Genomic DNA, 16,519 nt, shown 5'->3' with positions numbered 1-16,519 from the left:
TGTTACGTGATGGTGTCACATCCTTTCAAGTTGTCGGCATGAGGTAGGACTAAATAGTGGAGTAGGGTGTGTTTTTAAAAAATTTATTTATTTATTTAAAAAAATGTGTGAGTGTAGTGTTAGATGGTAGGGTATTCGTTTTTTGTTTTTTTCAAGCAAAGCATAAGGGAGTTGTACTCCAGTCTAGTAGGTGGCGGTAATGCAACATATATTGGATGCCAACCGCCGTTAAACTTCATCGAAGAAGAAGTCCTCCGGTCGCCATATTGGGCTGCAGCTAACCGTACTTGATTAAGGCGGGGAAAGTAGTTCTCCTCTGGTTCAGAAACATACATCTCTTTTCCATGAAATACAGGCTGCTTGACTTGGATAGGAGCTAGCCAGCTCTATTTGCTAACTATCGAACGTTAACCAGTATATTTTAATCTAACGATGACTTTCGTGTTTCTCTGGTCATAAGAATGCTACTATTAGCTACGTTGATGACTGTCACTTGGAATTAAGCTGTTCATTTGATAGAATTCGTCCAGTCTGGTAAGTAAACACCTTTTGGAGAGCTGGCTAGCTATTGCTTACATTGAATAATGCAATTTCCCTGTAATGTTAACGTTAAGATTACCCAAATAGCTGGCAAGGCTACAGTTATTTGCTGACAACGTTAATTTATTTACCAGAAACAAAATCAATGACATTTGTGCCAGCTTAGTTAGTCTTACATGGGTATTTGACTGAAACGTCACCCATATGGTTCAGGCTATTATTATTAGCTGCCTAAAGTGGATTTGATTAGGTTGTCTTTTACAGATTTGTTATTTGTTTTGCACCAAATGTCAACATCACCTTGTCTTGACTATGTTGAAAGCACACTAATGTAGACCTTTCTATTTTCTCAACTCTGAATCTCAAAACTTGTGCTCAGAAACTCAGGATCCTACGGTCACCATACCTTCACTGTCACTTCCCAGGCCATTGCCCCTTTATTGATCCCTCAACATCTCCAAGCCATGTCTGTGTACTTGGAAACCAAAGTGGCCACCACACCTCTCCCCCTCCCCACCCACTTCTCCAAGGCCGAGCAGTCCTTCTCCCTTAAGAAACGCCGCCTGCCCTTCTCTTCATCCGCCTCATCTCTCTCTCCTCCCGCCCATATCTCGCACTCACTACCCCCGCGGCCACCGTCCAAGGGCTGCCCTCCTCTGAGCCGGGTCTTCCCCCAGCGCCCTCCGTCCCCCTGGTCTCCCCTCTCCCACTCCCTCATCAAATCTCCTCCTCCGCTGTCGCTGTACGACCCTGGCAGACAGCAGTCCTACTTCAACCAGTGCTTCACCAACCTGGGCCTGCTGGGGAGAGGGTCCTTCGGCGAGGTGTACAAGGTGAGTGGGAACTGTCCAAAACGGAAGCACAGGAAATGAAAATATCATAGATTTATTATTATTATTTTTTTATCATGTCAATCAACATCTTTTTAATGTGGAGAGCCTAAATAACACGAGAACAAGATCTCAGAGCTCCACTTGACCGCTTCCCAGGTGCTGAGCCTCCAGGACGGGAACCACTACGCTGTCAAGCGTTCAGTCCAGCGCTTCAGGGGCAACAGTGAGCGCAACAGGAGCATGCGGGAGGCCCAGAACCACGAGCGCCTGTGCCCCCACCCACACATCCTGGGCTTTGTGGCAGCCTGGGAGGAGGGGTGCCGCTTGTACATCCAGATGGAGCTGTGCTGCACCAGCCTGCTGCTGCACGCCGAGGCCCAACCTTCCAGCCCAGGTCAGTCAGTAAAAATTGGAAAGGTGCACTGTGTGACACATATGTTGCTTACTACTGTTCTATGGATGTGATTTTGTGAATGGCGGTGAAATGAAATGTAATTAATGTGAATTTCTTTATTTGTTTATAGTTCTTGTTACCTATTTCTATGTCATTTGGGGTGTGATGATTTCTGTTGATACACTTTGTCTGACCGCCACTGATGCACAATACGGCTGTGCTAACAATACCTGAGGAATGTAACCCTGTATGTGTCCATAATGACACATTCTTCTCCCTTTACTCTACAGATGAGCCTGCAGCGTGGGCATACCTGTGCGACCTCCTCTCGGCCCTGCACCACCTTCACGCCCGCAGCTTCGCCCACCTGGACCTCAAGCCGGCCAACGTGTTCCTGACGCGCTCTGGCCGCCTCAAACTAGGAGACTTTGGGCTGGCACTGGAGCTCCGAGGGGAGGGTAAGGGGAGGGAGAAGGAGGATGTCCAGGAGGGTGATCCCCGATACATGGCCCCAGAGCTGCTGAGGGGCGAGTATGGCCCTGCTGCTGATGTTTTCAGGTGATGATGCCGGTGCTCCCTATACTCCCTAATAATGGAGGAAGTGATTCCCCTTTTATGATGTGAAGTGCTTTGAGCACCTGGTGGGGGGGAAAAAAAACACGATTTATATCTAATCAATTAGTAATAATGAGACTTTCCTGTTTCTCTCAGTCTTGGCGTGTCCATCTTGGAGCTGGCTTGCAATATGGAGGTGCCGAAAGGGGGAGAGGGATGGCAGCAGCTCAGACAAGGCCGTCTACCCGCAGAGTTTACAAATGGTAATGGCAGCTTTTTTTGTTGTTGTACAATATATTTATTGACATTTCTTTTTTTACAATTTAACAATCATCAAAATATGACACAGATAATGGGTAATGGCAGCTTTTACACATCTGGGGCCGTATCCACAAAGCATCTCAGAGAAGGTACTCGGAATCCTGTTAACCTGTTTTTAAGATAAAAAAACTCAACTCAGAGTAGGTTTTAGGATGATGTTCAGACACGGCTCAAACTCTGAGCCAGGAGTAAAACTCCTCATAAAAGTTTCTCAGGTGCTAATCACGGCAGTTTTGAGGTACCGCAGAGGAAAGATGGTGATGACGCTCATTAATATTCTTACAAATTATGGGAAATACCCAATTGCGGTAAGGCATCGCCAGCTGTGAACACGCTTCGGACGACCACGTTGAATGTAACTGTACATCAAATGTTGCAATGGTAAAACGCTTAATATCATTTTTGCCTGACACAAATGTTGCAATTGTAAAATGCTTCATATAGTTTTTGCCTGACACAATCTCTTTGCCCAGTGAAATAGGCCTCGTGAAATCATTGTCAAAAGCCCAAGAGATGCATGTAGGTTTAGATTATTTATGGATTGATCATATCCTAGAAATATCAAATTCTTTCAACAAATCCAAAGCAATTGCATGTGACACAGGAACCACTGCCTTTGTTTATTATCAAGACACCTGCTGGAAACGTTTAACTGGTTAGGACAGCTCATGCACAGCTTCTTTTTTTAATTAATAAATTTCTTTTTTAAACCGAGTAGGGTAAAATGTCTCTTAGCACTTACAACCAATTTTCCACTCTGAAATGCTTTGTGGCTACGACCCCAGGTCTTAAGAAAATATATACGATACACATGTTGGATTGACTTTCAATGTTATACAAGATTTGCCCGTTTGATTTGTACTCCTCCTTTTTAGCAGTGAAATTAACCTGCACACTGTCATGTCCTTCCATGTGTTTGTCTAATATAGAAAAGCAATCGGGAGCATCAGTGTAAGGGAATAATTTTGTTCATATGGTTTGCACCTGGCAAGTTTGTCTCGAGTCTGGACATTCACATTTTATGCCTGTTAGGGTCATCCTTTTTATCTTAATTTTTTTGTTTCCCGTTATTGTCTGTGTACTTCCAGGCCTGTCAGTGGAGCTGCAGACTGTGCTGCGGATGATGCTGGCCCCGGAGCTGTCTGTGAGGGCCACCGTGCCCGAGCTCCTCACCCTGCCAGTGGTCAGGAGACACAGGTGGAGGCGCAATGTCTCCCTCCTCCTCCGCGAAACCCTGCTCACACTAGTCACCTTCTGCCAGGTTGGTAAACCCAGTCGCCAGAACTTTCCGCCTCCCTCTAAACTGCGATTTAACTATAATAATAATACTTTTCATTTACAAAGCATTTTGTTCAAACTGAACTGCTAACCAGCATAAGAAAATATATTTTAAAGTAGCTATGATACACATGTTGGATACAGTGATGCAAACTTGTCACCTTTCGGCAAAATTTGCCGTTTTGAATCCGAAATATGTGACCTATGTGATTCGTGTAGATCCATTGACAAAATTTTCGGTGGGGGGCAGCTTGGGATCACTACTGGCTGTAAGCGAACGAGTTATGTGCATTTGGAGCAATACTGGCTGTATCCAAGCTAATTGTTCACATAACAACAGAATGCAGCACGCAACTGAAGAGAGAAGGGACAACTAATTTGCTAGTTACAGCATCAGCATGCGCTCTGGAAAGACAGCAGAGAGTAGAAACACAGTTTGCCTGTTACAGCAGCACGTTCCCTGAAAGATAACGAAGAGGTAGGTGAGAAGCCTTACCACGGGGACAGGGGTGAGAAGGTGATGAAGCATACTTCATGAGCTGTAACAGGAAAAAAAAACTGGCATTTGGAAAGTTTGAAGTGAGGGAGAAAGTGTGGTGGAACAAGTATTGTTAGCATTGTTAAGTATCTTGCTAGCTGGATCGAATTCTCCGTTAGCTAGCCAGAGAAATGTTGAGCAACATTAGCCAACTTAACTGATCAAATAAACTCAATTATGGTGTGAAAATTAGTTGGTTAATAAAGTCAGACAGCTAACGTTAGTAACCTAACCAATTCGCTATAGTATTAACTGGTATATGACTCCTTGCCGTTCCTCAATTTATAACGCTTTAGTTGCTTACTAGTACCCTGGCAATCTGTGTGAAATGTTAACCTCTATGGGACCCCTTCCCGTTCTCATCCCGTTAACGGGATTGATTTTGACAACAGCCAGTGGAAAATCAGAGCGCCAAATTTAAAACGGCTAAAATCTCATAATTCCATTTTCTCAAACAATCAACTATTTTACACCATTTTAAAGATAAACTTCTCGTTAATCTAACCACGTCCGATTTCAAAAAGGCTTTACGCCGAAAGCATAAAATTAGATTATGTTAGGACATAAACTTCACAAGAAACACCACACAGCCATTTTCCAAGCAACTAGATGCATCACAAAAACCCAAAACACAGCTAAATGAAGCACTAACCTTTGACGATCTTCATCAGATGACACTCCTAGGACATTATGTTACACAATACATGTATGTTTTGCTCAATAAAGTTCATATTTATATCCAAAAACAGCATTTTACATTGGCGAGTAATGTTGAGAAATGTTTTCCCTCCAAACCTCCCGGTGAATGAGCACAATGAGCACACAGTACGTAAATTCTCATCGTAAACATTGATCAATATAGAAGTGTTATGCACAAAATTATAGATGCACTTCTCCTAAATGTAATCGCTTTGTCAAATTTAAAAAAATGTTCACTGCGAAAGCACAATTTGCAATAATCTGAGTACAGCCCAGATGACACTAACAACTAGCAAACAGAAACCCGCCATCTTGGAGTCAATAAAACTAAGAAATGACATTATAAATATTCACTTATTTTTGATTATCTTCATCAGAAGGCACTCCCAAAAATCCCAGCTCCACAATAAATGTTCGATAAAGTTCATATTTATTTCCAAATAATCAATTTTGTTCGTGCGTTAGGTTCACTATCCAAATCCACTACGCGCGCGCTTACTTAGTCCAGACGAAAAGTCAAAAAAGTTATACTACAGTTTGTAGAAACATGTCAAATGGTGTATAGAATCAATCTTTAGGTTGTTTTTATCATATACCTTGAATAAAATTCCAACCGGACCTATCCGTTCTCTTTAGGAGTGAATATGAGCTCGCTCCCAAGTCATTGCGCGTGACTTGAGCCCATGCCTTATAATGGGACACCAGTTTACCACAGCTGGTATTCCCTTCAAATTCACCATAGAATCTTCAAACACTGTTCTAAAGACTGCTGACATCTAGTGGAAGCTTTAGGAAGTGCAAAATGAACCCTAAGTCACTGTATACACTCAAGGCAATCACTTGAAAGGACTACAAGCACCAGACTTCCCAATTCCTGCTTGACTTTTTCTCAGGTTTTTGCCTGCCATATGAGTTCTATTATACTCACAGACACCATTCAAACAGTTTTAGAAACTTCAGAGTGTTTTCTATCCAAATCTACTAATAATATGCATATTCTAGTTTCTGGGACAGAGTAGTAACCTGTTTAAATTGGGTACGTTTTTCATCCGGCCGTGAAAATACTGCCCCCTAGCCCTAAGAGGTTTAACTAGCTAACTAACTACTATCTGTGAACTAATGTTTTCCCTCTACAGTATGTGGTTAATTTTCAGAATGAGAGAATTAGTTGAAAATGAGGCATTGCTTGTTAAATAAGTGGATTCAGGGATCAAGTGTAGCTGGAGCTGGGCCTGGCTTAAGCTGGATGCCACTATGGAGGTGAAAGGAACACCACACACTTTCCCTCTTTCTCACTTTTACAATACAGTGGCTAAAAAGGGGTATGCCAGGTGTACTCTCTGCCTGAAAGAGATCAATTATGCCAACAAAGGGTATCATGCTCTGCTGGCACATTGTAGAACAGATGTCCACAGGCAGAAAGTGTGCAATGTAATAATGTTCAGTGTAGGCCAAAGATATTGCTTTTCTTGTGTTGAACTTGACACTATCACTTGTGAGTGAGGGGGATTGTTGTTGTTTTACTCTGTGAACATTATTTTTGCACATGTAGCCTTGTGCACTTGATCGATGTCTACTATAGTGGCCACTATAATAGAGCAAAAAGAGTGCCAGTTAGGTTCATTCTATTTCTACTTTAAGGTGTTTTTTTTCCCCCCAAGTGCAATATTTAGATGTGTGTGGTCACAAACGTTCTATTATAAAGGCTGTCATGGCTAACTGCAATATTAGTGTATTGTTTTTTTTTTTCTCAAGATTTGAGTGTCGTTTGCTGTAAAGTCTAGGCCACAAATAACATTGGATTGCTTTCTTTAAGTTTTATAGATGAGTTAGGTTCACATTAACCACTTATTTTACACACAGAGACTGATCATGTAAATCATATTATTTGTTGTTTAATTAAAACCTGCATTTCCCCCTAGCAGGGATTTTTTTCCCATGTTTGAGTGCAACAAAATAAGTGTCTCCTTTTTGGGCCCTCACCAGTTTGCATCCCAGTGGATAGACTCTCAATGTTGTTCAAGATGGACTTGTTTGATTTGTATTTCTATTCAAATAAACGTGTGTATCTTCTACCTTTTCTCTTTTAGTCTATTTTATACTCTGGTTGGGGGCTCTTCTCCTTTCTCAACCTCCCGTTCCTTCCACGCTGGACGCCCCCTTCTCCGTGCACCCCTCCAAAGGAGAGTTCGGAGCTGGACTTCATGCTGCCCCCCAGTGCCATGATGCACACTGACTCAGGCAGCCTAGAGGATGTGGTGTTTCTGCCCGACGCCCTGGGCCCGGAGCACTCCCCCACCTTCTCTCACAGGTAAATGACAAGCTCTGAACTGACACGAGAACAGATAACATCCAAATGAGAGTGAGCATTTGAGATATTGATTGGGAGGGCGTTCTCCATGTAATGCAACCTCATTGTCCCTTTTTCTGCATATTCATATACACTGAGTGTACAAAACATTAGGAACACCTGCTTTTTCCATGAGACTGACCAGGTGAAAGCTATGATCCCTTATTGTTAAATACTCTTCAATCAGTGTAGATGAAGGGGAGGAGACTGGTTAAATAACTATTTTTGAGAGATGGATTGTGTATGTTTGCCATTCAGAGTGTGAATGGGCAAGACAAAAGATTTAACTGTCTTTGAACGGGGTATGGTAGTAGATGCAAGGCGCACCGGTTTGAATCTGTCAAGAACCGCAAAGCTGCTGGGTCCAGCCGACGACCTTAGAGTTCCACTTCTTTCAGCAAAAAAACAAGAAACTGCGATTGCAGTGGGCTAAGGAATGAAAACAGTAGACCCAGGAGAATTGGAAAAACATTGCCTGGTCGGAAGGACAAGGGTATGGAGAAACGCATTTACTCAAGTGGTTATCAACATTGCAGGCTGGAGGCGTGGGGTGTTTTCATGGCACACTTTGGGCCCCTTGATGGAAGTGAAGCAACGTTTGAATGCCACAGGATATCTGAACATCATTGCCAATCGGGTGCATCCCTTCATGGCGGTAGTGTATCTGTCTGCAAATCAGTTTTTTTCAGCAGGATTATGCCACAAGGCTAGGATTGTCCAGGAATGGTTCCATGAACATGACAGTGAATTCAGCTTACTACAGTGGCCTGCCGAGTCACCAGATCTCAATCCAGTTGAGCATCTGTGGGATGAGATGGAACAAGCTATTCAAAGTAGAGATCCACTACCAGCTAACTTGACACAACTGTGGGAAGCATTGGAGTCAACATTGGCCAGCATCCATGGGGAACGCTTTCGACACCGTTTAGAATCCATGCCCAACGAAGTCAGGCTGTTCTGAGGCAAAATTGGGTGCAAGTCAATATTAGGAAGGTGTTCCTAATGTTTTGTACACTCAGACTACTTTACTGTCAATGGATAATATACAGTACCAGTCAAAAGTTTGGACACCTATTCATTCAATTGTTTTTCTTTATTTTTACTACACTGCTCAAAAAAATAAAGGGAACACTTAAACAACACAATGTAACTCCAAGTCAATCACACTTCTGTGAAATCAAACTGTCCACTTAGGAAGCAACACTGATTGACAATACATTTCACATGCTGTTGTGCAAATGGAATAGACAACAGGTGGAAATTATAGGCAATTAGCAAGACACCCCCAATAAAGGAGTGGTTCTGCAGGTGGTGACCAAAGACCACTTCTCAGTTCCTATGCTTCCTGGCTGATGTTTTGGTCACTTTTGAATGCTGGCGGTGCTTTCACTCTAGTGGTAGCATGAGACGGAGTCTACAACCCACACAAGTGGCTCAGGTAGTGCAGCTCATCCAGGATGGCACATCAATGCGAGCTGTGGCAAGAAGGTTTGCTGTGTCTGTCAGCGTAGTGTCCAGAGCATGGAGGCGCTACCAGGAGACAGGCCAGTACATCAGGAGACGTGGAGGAGGCCGTAGGAGGGCAACAACCCAGCAGCAGGACCGCTACCTCCGCCTTTGTGCAAGGAGGAGCAGGAGGAGCACTGCCAGAGCCCTGCAAAATGACCTCCAGCAGGCCACAAATGTGCATGTGTCTGCTCAAACGGTCAGAAACAGACTCCATGAGGGTGGTATGAGGGCCCGACGTCCACAGGTGGGGGTTGTGCTTACAGCCCAACACCGTGCAGGAGGTTTGGCATTTGCAGATTGGCAAATTCGCCACTGGCGCCCTGTGCTCTTCACAGATGAAAGCAGGTTCACACTGAGCACATGTGACAGACGTGACAGAGTCTGGAGACGCCGTGGAGAACGTTCTGCTGCCTGCAACATCCTCCAGCATGACCGGTTTGGCGGTGGGTCAGTCATGGTGTGGGGTGGCATTTCTTTGGGGGGCCGCACAGCCCTCCATGTGCTCGCCAGAGGTAGCCTGACTGCCATTAGGTACCGAGATGAGATCCTCAGACCCCTTGTGAGACCATATGCTGGTGCGGTTGGCCCTGGGTTCCTCCTAATGCAAGACAATGCTAGACCTCATGTGGCTGGAGTGCGTCAGCAGTTCCTGCAAGAGGAAGGCATTGATGCTATGGACTGGCCTTCCCGTTCCCCAGACCTGAATCCAATTGAGCACATCTGGGACATCATGTCTCGCTCCATCCACCAACGCCACGTTGCACCACAGACTGTCCAGGAGTCGGCGGATGCTTTAGTCCAGGTCTGGGAGGAGATCCCTCAGGAGACCATCCGCCACCTCATCAGGAGCATGCCCAGGTGTTGTAGGGAGGTCATACAGGCAGGTGGAGGCCACACACACTACTGAGCCTCATTTTGACTTGTTTTAAGGACATTACATCAAAGTTGGATCAGCCTTTAGTGTGGTTTTCCACTTTAATTTTGAGTGTGACTCCAAATCCAGACCTCCATGGGTTGATAAATTGGATTTCCATTGATTATTGTTGTGTGATTTTGTTGTCAGCACATTCAACTATGTAAAGAAAAAAGTATTTAATAAGATTATTTCATTCATTCAGATCTAGGATGTGTTATTTTAGTGTTCCCTTTATTTTTTTGAGCAGTGTATTTTTCCACATTGTAGCATAATAGTGAAGACATCAAATAACACATATGGAATCATACTAACCAAAAAAGTGTTAAATAAAATAAATGTTGATTTGTTTTTGAGATTATTCAAAGAAGCCACCCTTTGCCTTGATGACAGCTTTGCACACTTGGCACTCTCTCAACCAGCTTTAAAATATATATATTTAATTTTTTTATTATTAGGCAAGTCAGTTAAGAACAAATTCTTACTTACAATGACGGCCTACCAAAAAAACTCCTGCGGCTACGGGGGCTGGGGAAAAAATATAATAAAATGTATACCCATATTTAGGACAAAACGCACATCACGACGAGAGACAACACTACATAAAGAGAGACCTAAGACACAACAGCATGGCAGCAACACATGGCAGCAGCACAAAACATGGTACAAACATTATTGGGCACAGACAACAGCACAAAGGGCAAGACGGTAGAGACAACAATACATCACACGAAGCAGTCACAACTGTCAATAAGTGTCCATGATTTAGTCTTTGAAGAGACTGAGATAAAACTGTCCAGTTTGACTGTTTGTTGCAGCTCGTTCCAGTCGCTAGCTGCAGCGAACTGAAAAGAGGAGTGACCCAGGGATGTGTGCTTTGGTGACCTTTAACAGAATGTGACTGGCAGAACGGGTGTTGTATGTGGAGGTTGAGGCCTGCAGTAGATATCTCAGATAGGGGGGAGTGTGGCCTAAGAGGGTTTTATAAATAAGCATCAACCAGTGGGTCTTGCAACGGGTATACAGAGATGACCAGTTTACAGAGGAGTATAGAGTGCAGTGATCTGTCCTATAAGGCGCATTGGTGGCAAATCTGATGGCCGAATGGTAAAGAACATCTAGCCGCTTGAGAGCACCCTTACCTGCCCATCTATACATTTCATCTCCGTAGTCTTGCATGGGTAGGATGGTCATTTGAATCAGGGTTAGTTTGTCAGCTGGTGGAAGGGGCCAGAAGAGAGCTTAGGGCATTTAAAGTACAGGCCAGTGCTGGTGGTGGCTGATAACACCCAGACACAGTCAACAAAGAGTTATTTGAAAGTTTTTGTGTAAAACCAGCAAATCAAATTGTTTAGGGACAGACTTGGTGGAGACAACCGATCACTAAAGGTGCGTTTCAATTAACAGGTCTGCCTTGTTAAGTTCATTTGTTGAATTTCTTTCCTTAATGTCTTTGAGCCAATCAGTTGTTGTGACACGATTGGCGTGGTATACAGAAGTTAGCCCTATTTGGTAAAAGACCAAGTCCATATTATGGCAAGAACAGCTCAAGTAAGCAAAGAGAAACGACAGTCGATTATTACTTTAAGACATGAAGGTCAGTCAATGCGGAAAATGTCAAGAACTTTGAAAGTTTCTTCAAGTGCAGTCTCAAAAACCATCAAGCGCTATGATAAAACTGGCTCTCTTGAGGACCACCACAGGAAAGGAAGACCCAGAGTTACCTCTGCTGCAGAGTTCATTAGTGATAGCTGCACCTCAGATTGCAGCCCAAATAAATACTTCAGAGTTCAAGTAACAGACACATCTCAACATCAACTTTTCAAAGGAGACTGTGTGAATCAGGCCTTCATGGTCGAAATTGCTGCAAAGAAACCACTACTAAAGCACACCAGTAAGAAGAGGAGACTTGCTTGGGCCAAGAAACACGAGCAATGGACATTTAGACTGGTGGAAATCTGTCCTTTGGTCTCAGTCCAAATGTTAGATTTTTGGTTCCAACCGCCGTGTCTTTGTGAGACACAGAGTAGGTGAATGGATGATCTCCGCATGTGTGGTTCCCACCAGGAAGCATGGAGGAGGTGTGATGGTGCTTTGCTGGTGACACTTGGTGATTTATTTAGAATTCAAGGCACACTTTTAACCAGCAAGGCTACCACAGCAATCTGCAGCGATACACCATCCCATCTGGTTTGCGCTTAGTGGGACTATCATTCGTTTTTCAACAGGACAATGACCCAACACACCTCCAGGCTGTGTAAGCGCTATTTGACCAAGAAGGTGAGTGATTGAGTGCTGTATCAGATGACCTGGCCTCCATAATCACCTCACCTCAACCCAATTGAGATGGTTTGGGATGAGTTGGATCACAGAGTGAAAGAAAAGCAGCCAACAAGTGCCCTGCATATGTGGGAATTACTTTGACTGTTGGAAAACATTCTTCATGAAGCTGGTTGAGAGAATGCTGAGTGTGCAAAGCTGTCATAAATCTAAAATATATTTTGATTTGTTTTATACTTTTTGGGTTACTGCATGATTCCATGTGTTCATAGTTTTGATGTCTTCACTATTCTACAATGTAAAAATAAATAATTCCCTAATCTTCTAAAAATAACTTAATGGATTTTGTTGGGTTTTCAACGTAGCAGAACCAATTCAATTTTTATTTAGAAGATAAAGACAAATGGCATGGACAGAATTATAGGCACCCTGGAGCTAGGACTTGGTTGCACGGACTTGGTTACACAGAGTTTGGACAAGCTAACTGACAAAAAATGCTTCTTGTAGCCATCAATGAGCTTGCTGGGCGAAATTGCCAGAAGAAATGTGCACTCTTCAGCAGAAAACTGTTCTAATTCTGCTATGTTGGAGGGGTGCCCTCCACCGACTGCTGTTTTCAGCTTTCGCCATACGTTATGGATAGACTCTTCACTGATGACTCCAGAACAGTTCAGCTTTTCTTCTTGAACTATTCCAGGGTGCTTTCGATGTGTTTGTGGTTGTTGTCCTGCTGGAAAACCCACAACATTCAACAGAGACTGTTTTTTTGGACACTTGGTTGAACATTGCACTCTAAAACACCTTGATAATCTGCTGATTTCATGATGTCTTGCACATGTTCAAGGCCCCCAGTACCAAAGGCAGCTAAGCAAACCCACAGCATTATTGAATCTCCCCCATATTTTATTGTAGGGAGGATGTTATTTTCTTTGAATACTTCATTTGGTAGTTGGTCAACATAGAAAGAACCCACTGCTGAAGGAGGCACAAGAAGGCCTGATTTTAAATGTCTCAAACCCAAGCCTAAAAAACAAGCCTAAATCCTGGGGAAAGTTAGAGCTCTTTGCCAGTACAGATCAGCACTGTTTACCGACGACCAAATTAAGCATTAAATGAAACATGGGTGAGATTTGATAATGCTATATAGTGTTGCTTTGCTGCCTCTGGTACTGGGGTCCTTGAACATCTTGGCAGAAGGTTTTGCAACAAAGTATATATTTTTTTTATTTCAATTTATTTGATAAGAAATCAGGAATTACTTAAAAGTGCAAGGGTGGCAATATATTTGTCCGCAACTGTACCTGTTAAGCTAAAAGAGTCAACAACAACAAAAAATTCAAATAAAATGCAATGTTAGCACTGCTGCTGAAAAAGTATAGTGACATCAATCTGTTGTCCATCCTTTCAGCCACAGTCACTCAATAGAAAAAGGCTTAACTTATATTTCACTTATTTCGCTTTGACATTCACACTTTCTCATTCAACAGAATCAAATCCCGGCTATCCATGGGAAGCACCTCCACCCCTTTGCCGAACTCCCCTCCAGTATTCCATCAACTCAGTCCTGCCCACACCCCTACACACTCTGGTCACATCCACACACCTTCACGTAGCCTCAACCTCGCACACACACCCTCCAGCATCCACTCAGACAGATCCTGCCACACAATGACAGCACTCACAGGGTCCCCCAAAGACACAGGCTCTCACAGACTCGGCCTGATAGACCGGTCCATGGACGCACACAATCAGCACAACACATCAACACACTCTTCCCAGAGGCCCGTCCGGAACTGGGTCCGCTCAGAGCCCCTCCCTCGACCCAGCTTTGAACCAAAGAACCTGCTCAGTCTGTTCGATGAGACGACTTCTACGTTGGAAGGACGACCCTGAGAACGAGACTAAATTGTGTAGAACGATGACGTACTGACTCCGGCTTTACATTGTAATAGATGGAGAACCACTGGAATGAATTGCCATGTGTATTATATAGTTCTCAGTTTCTGTTTTTAAAATGCCTATTTCGAACAATTGTTTTGCTTGAAATTTGTCAATTTTGTTCCATTTTTAGGAGTTAAGTTCTTACTTCAATTTGTAATTGCTTGCATTAAAGGAATGGGTCAAGTGATTATATATAGTATTCCGTTATGAACTTTTCATGTCTTTGTATATTCACAATCAACTATTTTGGTGATGGCAAGAAAATGTTTAATAGCTCATATTTACTGCTATAATCCATGACTCAAAGCCAATTAAAGAGATGGAAGCTTATCCTGTGTCTTCATACTCGATTGATTGCATGTGATCCATAGATGGGATGGGGGGGGGGGGGGGGAAATGTATCATCCCGAAGATTTACTGAAAATAATATAATTGCAATTCACACACATCTAGGCATAAGGTTAGTGTTCCCACATGGCCATATCTCCATATTACAGCACTTGTTTCCGGAAGACATAGGTGGCCACCTGTGCTAATTAGCATGTGCCAAACACCTGTGTTTAAGCTTAACCCTTATGTGGTGTTCATGTTTTTGTTATTCACCCAATGTACGTGGGTCTGATGGACCCACAACATTGTTTTTTTTAAAACAGTACAGCCATAACAATTTACGTGAAAATACTTAGATGTTGACATATTAATTACAAGAAATATAGACATCATACGTGGTTAATATTTTCCATTTACCTCTGCTGGATTACATTTATCAATGAAAGCACTTTTTTTTTTTTTTTATAAAAAATGTGATTTTTGTAAACAAATCAATTTTAATTAAGACATGGGTGGAATTATTGTTTATCTTGAACAAATATAAATGAAACAAGGTTTTCATCACTATTGATGTTTATTGTTTTGAACTGAACAAATTGGAAGGACAAATTTTACATACAGTATTTAATGGAAACGATAAATGAGCCCCGTTGAACACAAATTAAGGCCGGTCGACACACCACATGAGGAACTGTATTTCTTGCACTTGATGCATGTGTACTGTGTCTTCCTGTCCTTGGGTCCACACACATCGCAGTGCTTCTTGTTGCTACCGGCTGCAATCTTGAATGATGAAAACACTTAGTTCAGGAATTTGTCTAACATCTCACTCACTTACGTAAATAGTTACAGCAGGCCCAGGTAGGAGAGTCAGATACACACACATGCGACAACATCACTCACACTTACTTGTTGGTTCTGTGGGTCGGGGGGATGGGGAACCAGTATCCTCCTGAATCCTCCCCACGATGGCTGGGATCCTTGGGATATTTTGCCTCTTCTGGATTTGAGGTCTTATCAATTGTCTAAATTGCCCCAGCTTGTGCGAAGTAAAAAAGTTATCACGTGATGTTGTGGCCACGGAGTCCCTTTGTCAAGTCCAGGACAACCCGCATCCCTTGGTTCTTCTCAGGGGCTCCTCCATCTGGCTTCCCCATATACACTTGCAAGTTCCACGCATATGATGAAGCAGCATCACAGGCAGCCCAGATCTTGATTCCATATTTTGCGGGTTTAGACGGTATGTACTGCCTGAAGGGGCAGCGGCCCCTAAATGGCTGCTCATCAACAGTAACGTTGGGCCCAGAGTTGTGAAACAGGGGAAGGCGGTCCACCCACTTGACCTGATCGCAGCTAGCTTGTCTCTCTGCCGCCAAGCTGGTCTGGTGTCCCGGTTATCGAAGCGGATGATCCTGGAAATAATGTGGAAGTTTTCCAAAGACATTGTTGCATGGAAAAGTTCTCTGCCAGTTTCTGCATCCCACAGGGATTCTGTGGATTCCCCTATTGGATCTGAAAGCACCAGCAAGGATAAGAACCCCAAAGTATGCATGTAAATGAGTTTGGTCCATCTCCTTCCATCTCTCTCCAAAACATGCCTTCCCATCCAAATTAGTGTAGTCCAAAATGATTTTCTAGATGGTGTCTGGGATTAACAGTTCAAAAGAAGACTTCATGTCCTGCGCGTGAGTAACCTCCATCCGCGTCGGCCCTGGTTGCATCTTTATCACATTGGCAGCCATGCAAGGTGGCTCATTCCTTGGGCAAGAAGACCATTCAATTTGAAAAAATTGTAACATCCATATTACTCCTCCTGCAGGCTGCTGATGAGCTGGTTGCTGACGGACTGGTCCTGGGGCTGGCTGCTGACGGGCTGGTCCTGGGGCTGGCTGAAAGTCAATCTCATCCTCTTCTTCCAACTCACTGTCATACTCCAAATTGACAGAGAAAATTCTTAATCTTCCATAGTAGAAGACGCTCCTTACACACTAGCTTCTCTCTCTGCAAAAATTATTTCTAAGGCCTTCTGTGTAGAGAT

At 43.3% G+C, this 16,519-nt stretch overlaps 1 protein-coding gene across 2 annotated transcripts; it reads left to right on the top strand.

The window, feature by feature from the left end:
* The first annotated feature begins 251 nt into the window (after window positions 1-251).
* Window positions 252-14,481, top strand: pkmyt1 (protein kinase, membrane associated tyrosine/threonine 1). Of its 2 annotated transcripts, none has more exons than XM_014158602.3 (8): window positions 252-534; window positions 928-1,373; window positions 1,530-1,767; window positions 2,058-2,325; window positions 2,479-2,585; window positions 3,732-3,904; window positions 7,249-7,469; window positions 13,698-14,481. In XM_014158602.3, exons 2-8 carry the CDS (start codon window positions 1,005-1,007, stop codon window positions 14,101-14,103), a joined length of 1,782 nt encoding a protein of 593 aa, XP_014014077.2. In that variant the 5' UTR covers window positions 252-534; window positions 928-1,004; the 3' UTR covers window positions 14,104-14,481. The 2 variants fall into 2 exon arrangements, with proteins under 2 accessions (XP_014014077.2, XP_014014076.2); XM_014158601.3 differs by having other exon boundaries at window positions 253-534; window positions 920-1,373.
* The last annotated feature ends 2,038 nt before the right edge of the window (window positions 14,482-16,519 follow it).

The sequence above is a fragment of the Salmo salar genome, chromosome 19, assembly GCF_965601325.2.
Source record: "Salmo salar chromosome 19, fSalSal1, whole genome shotgun sequence".
Taxonomy (NCBI): domain Eukaryota; kingdom Metazoa; phylum Chordata; class Actinopteri; order Salmoniformes; family Salmonidae; genus Salmo; species Salmo salar.
This window is presented reverse-complemented; position numbering and strand designations above follow the sequence as displayed.

What these genes read in the sequence shown, in the direction of transcription:
- pkmyt1 (XM_014158602.3), top strand. Translation starts at nt 1,005, where the DNA reads ATGTCTGTGTACTTGGAAACCAAAGTGGCCACCACACCTCTCCCCCTC. An exon ending in ACCCGCAGAGTTTACAAATG is followed by an intron (nt 2,586 to 3,731) that starts GTAATGGCAGCT and finishes GTGTACTTCCAG; the next exon opens with GCCTGTCAGTGGAGCTGCAG. An exon ending in TCCCCCACCTTCTCTCACAG is followed by an intron (nt 7,470 to 13,697) that starts GTAAATGACAAG and finishes CTCATTCAACAG; the next exon opens with AATCAAATCCCGGCTATCCA.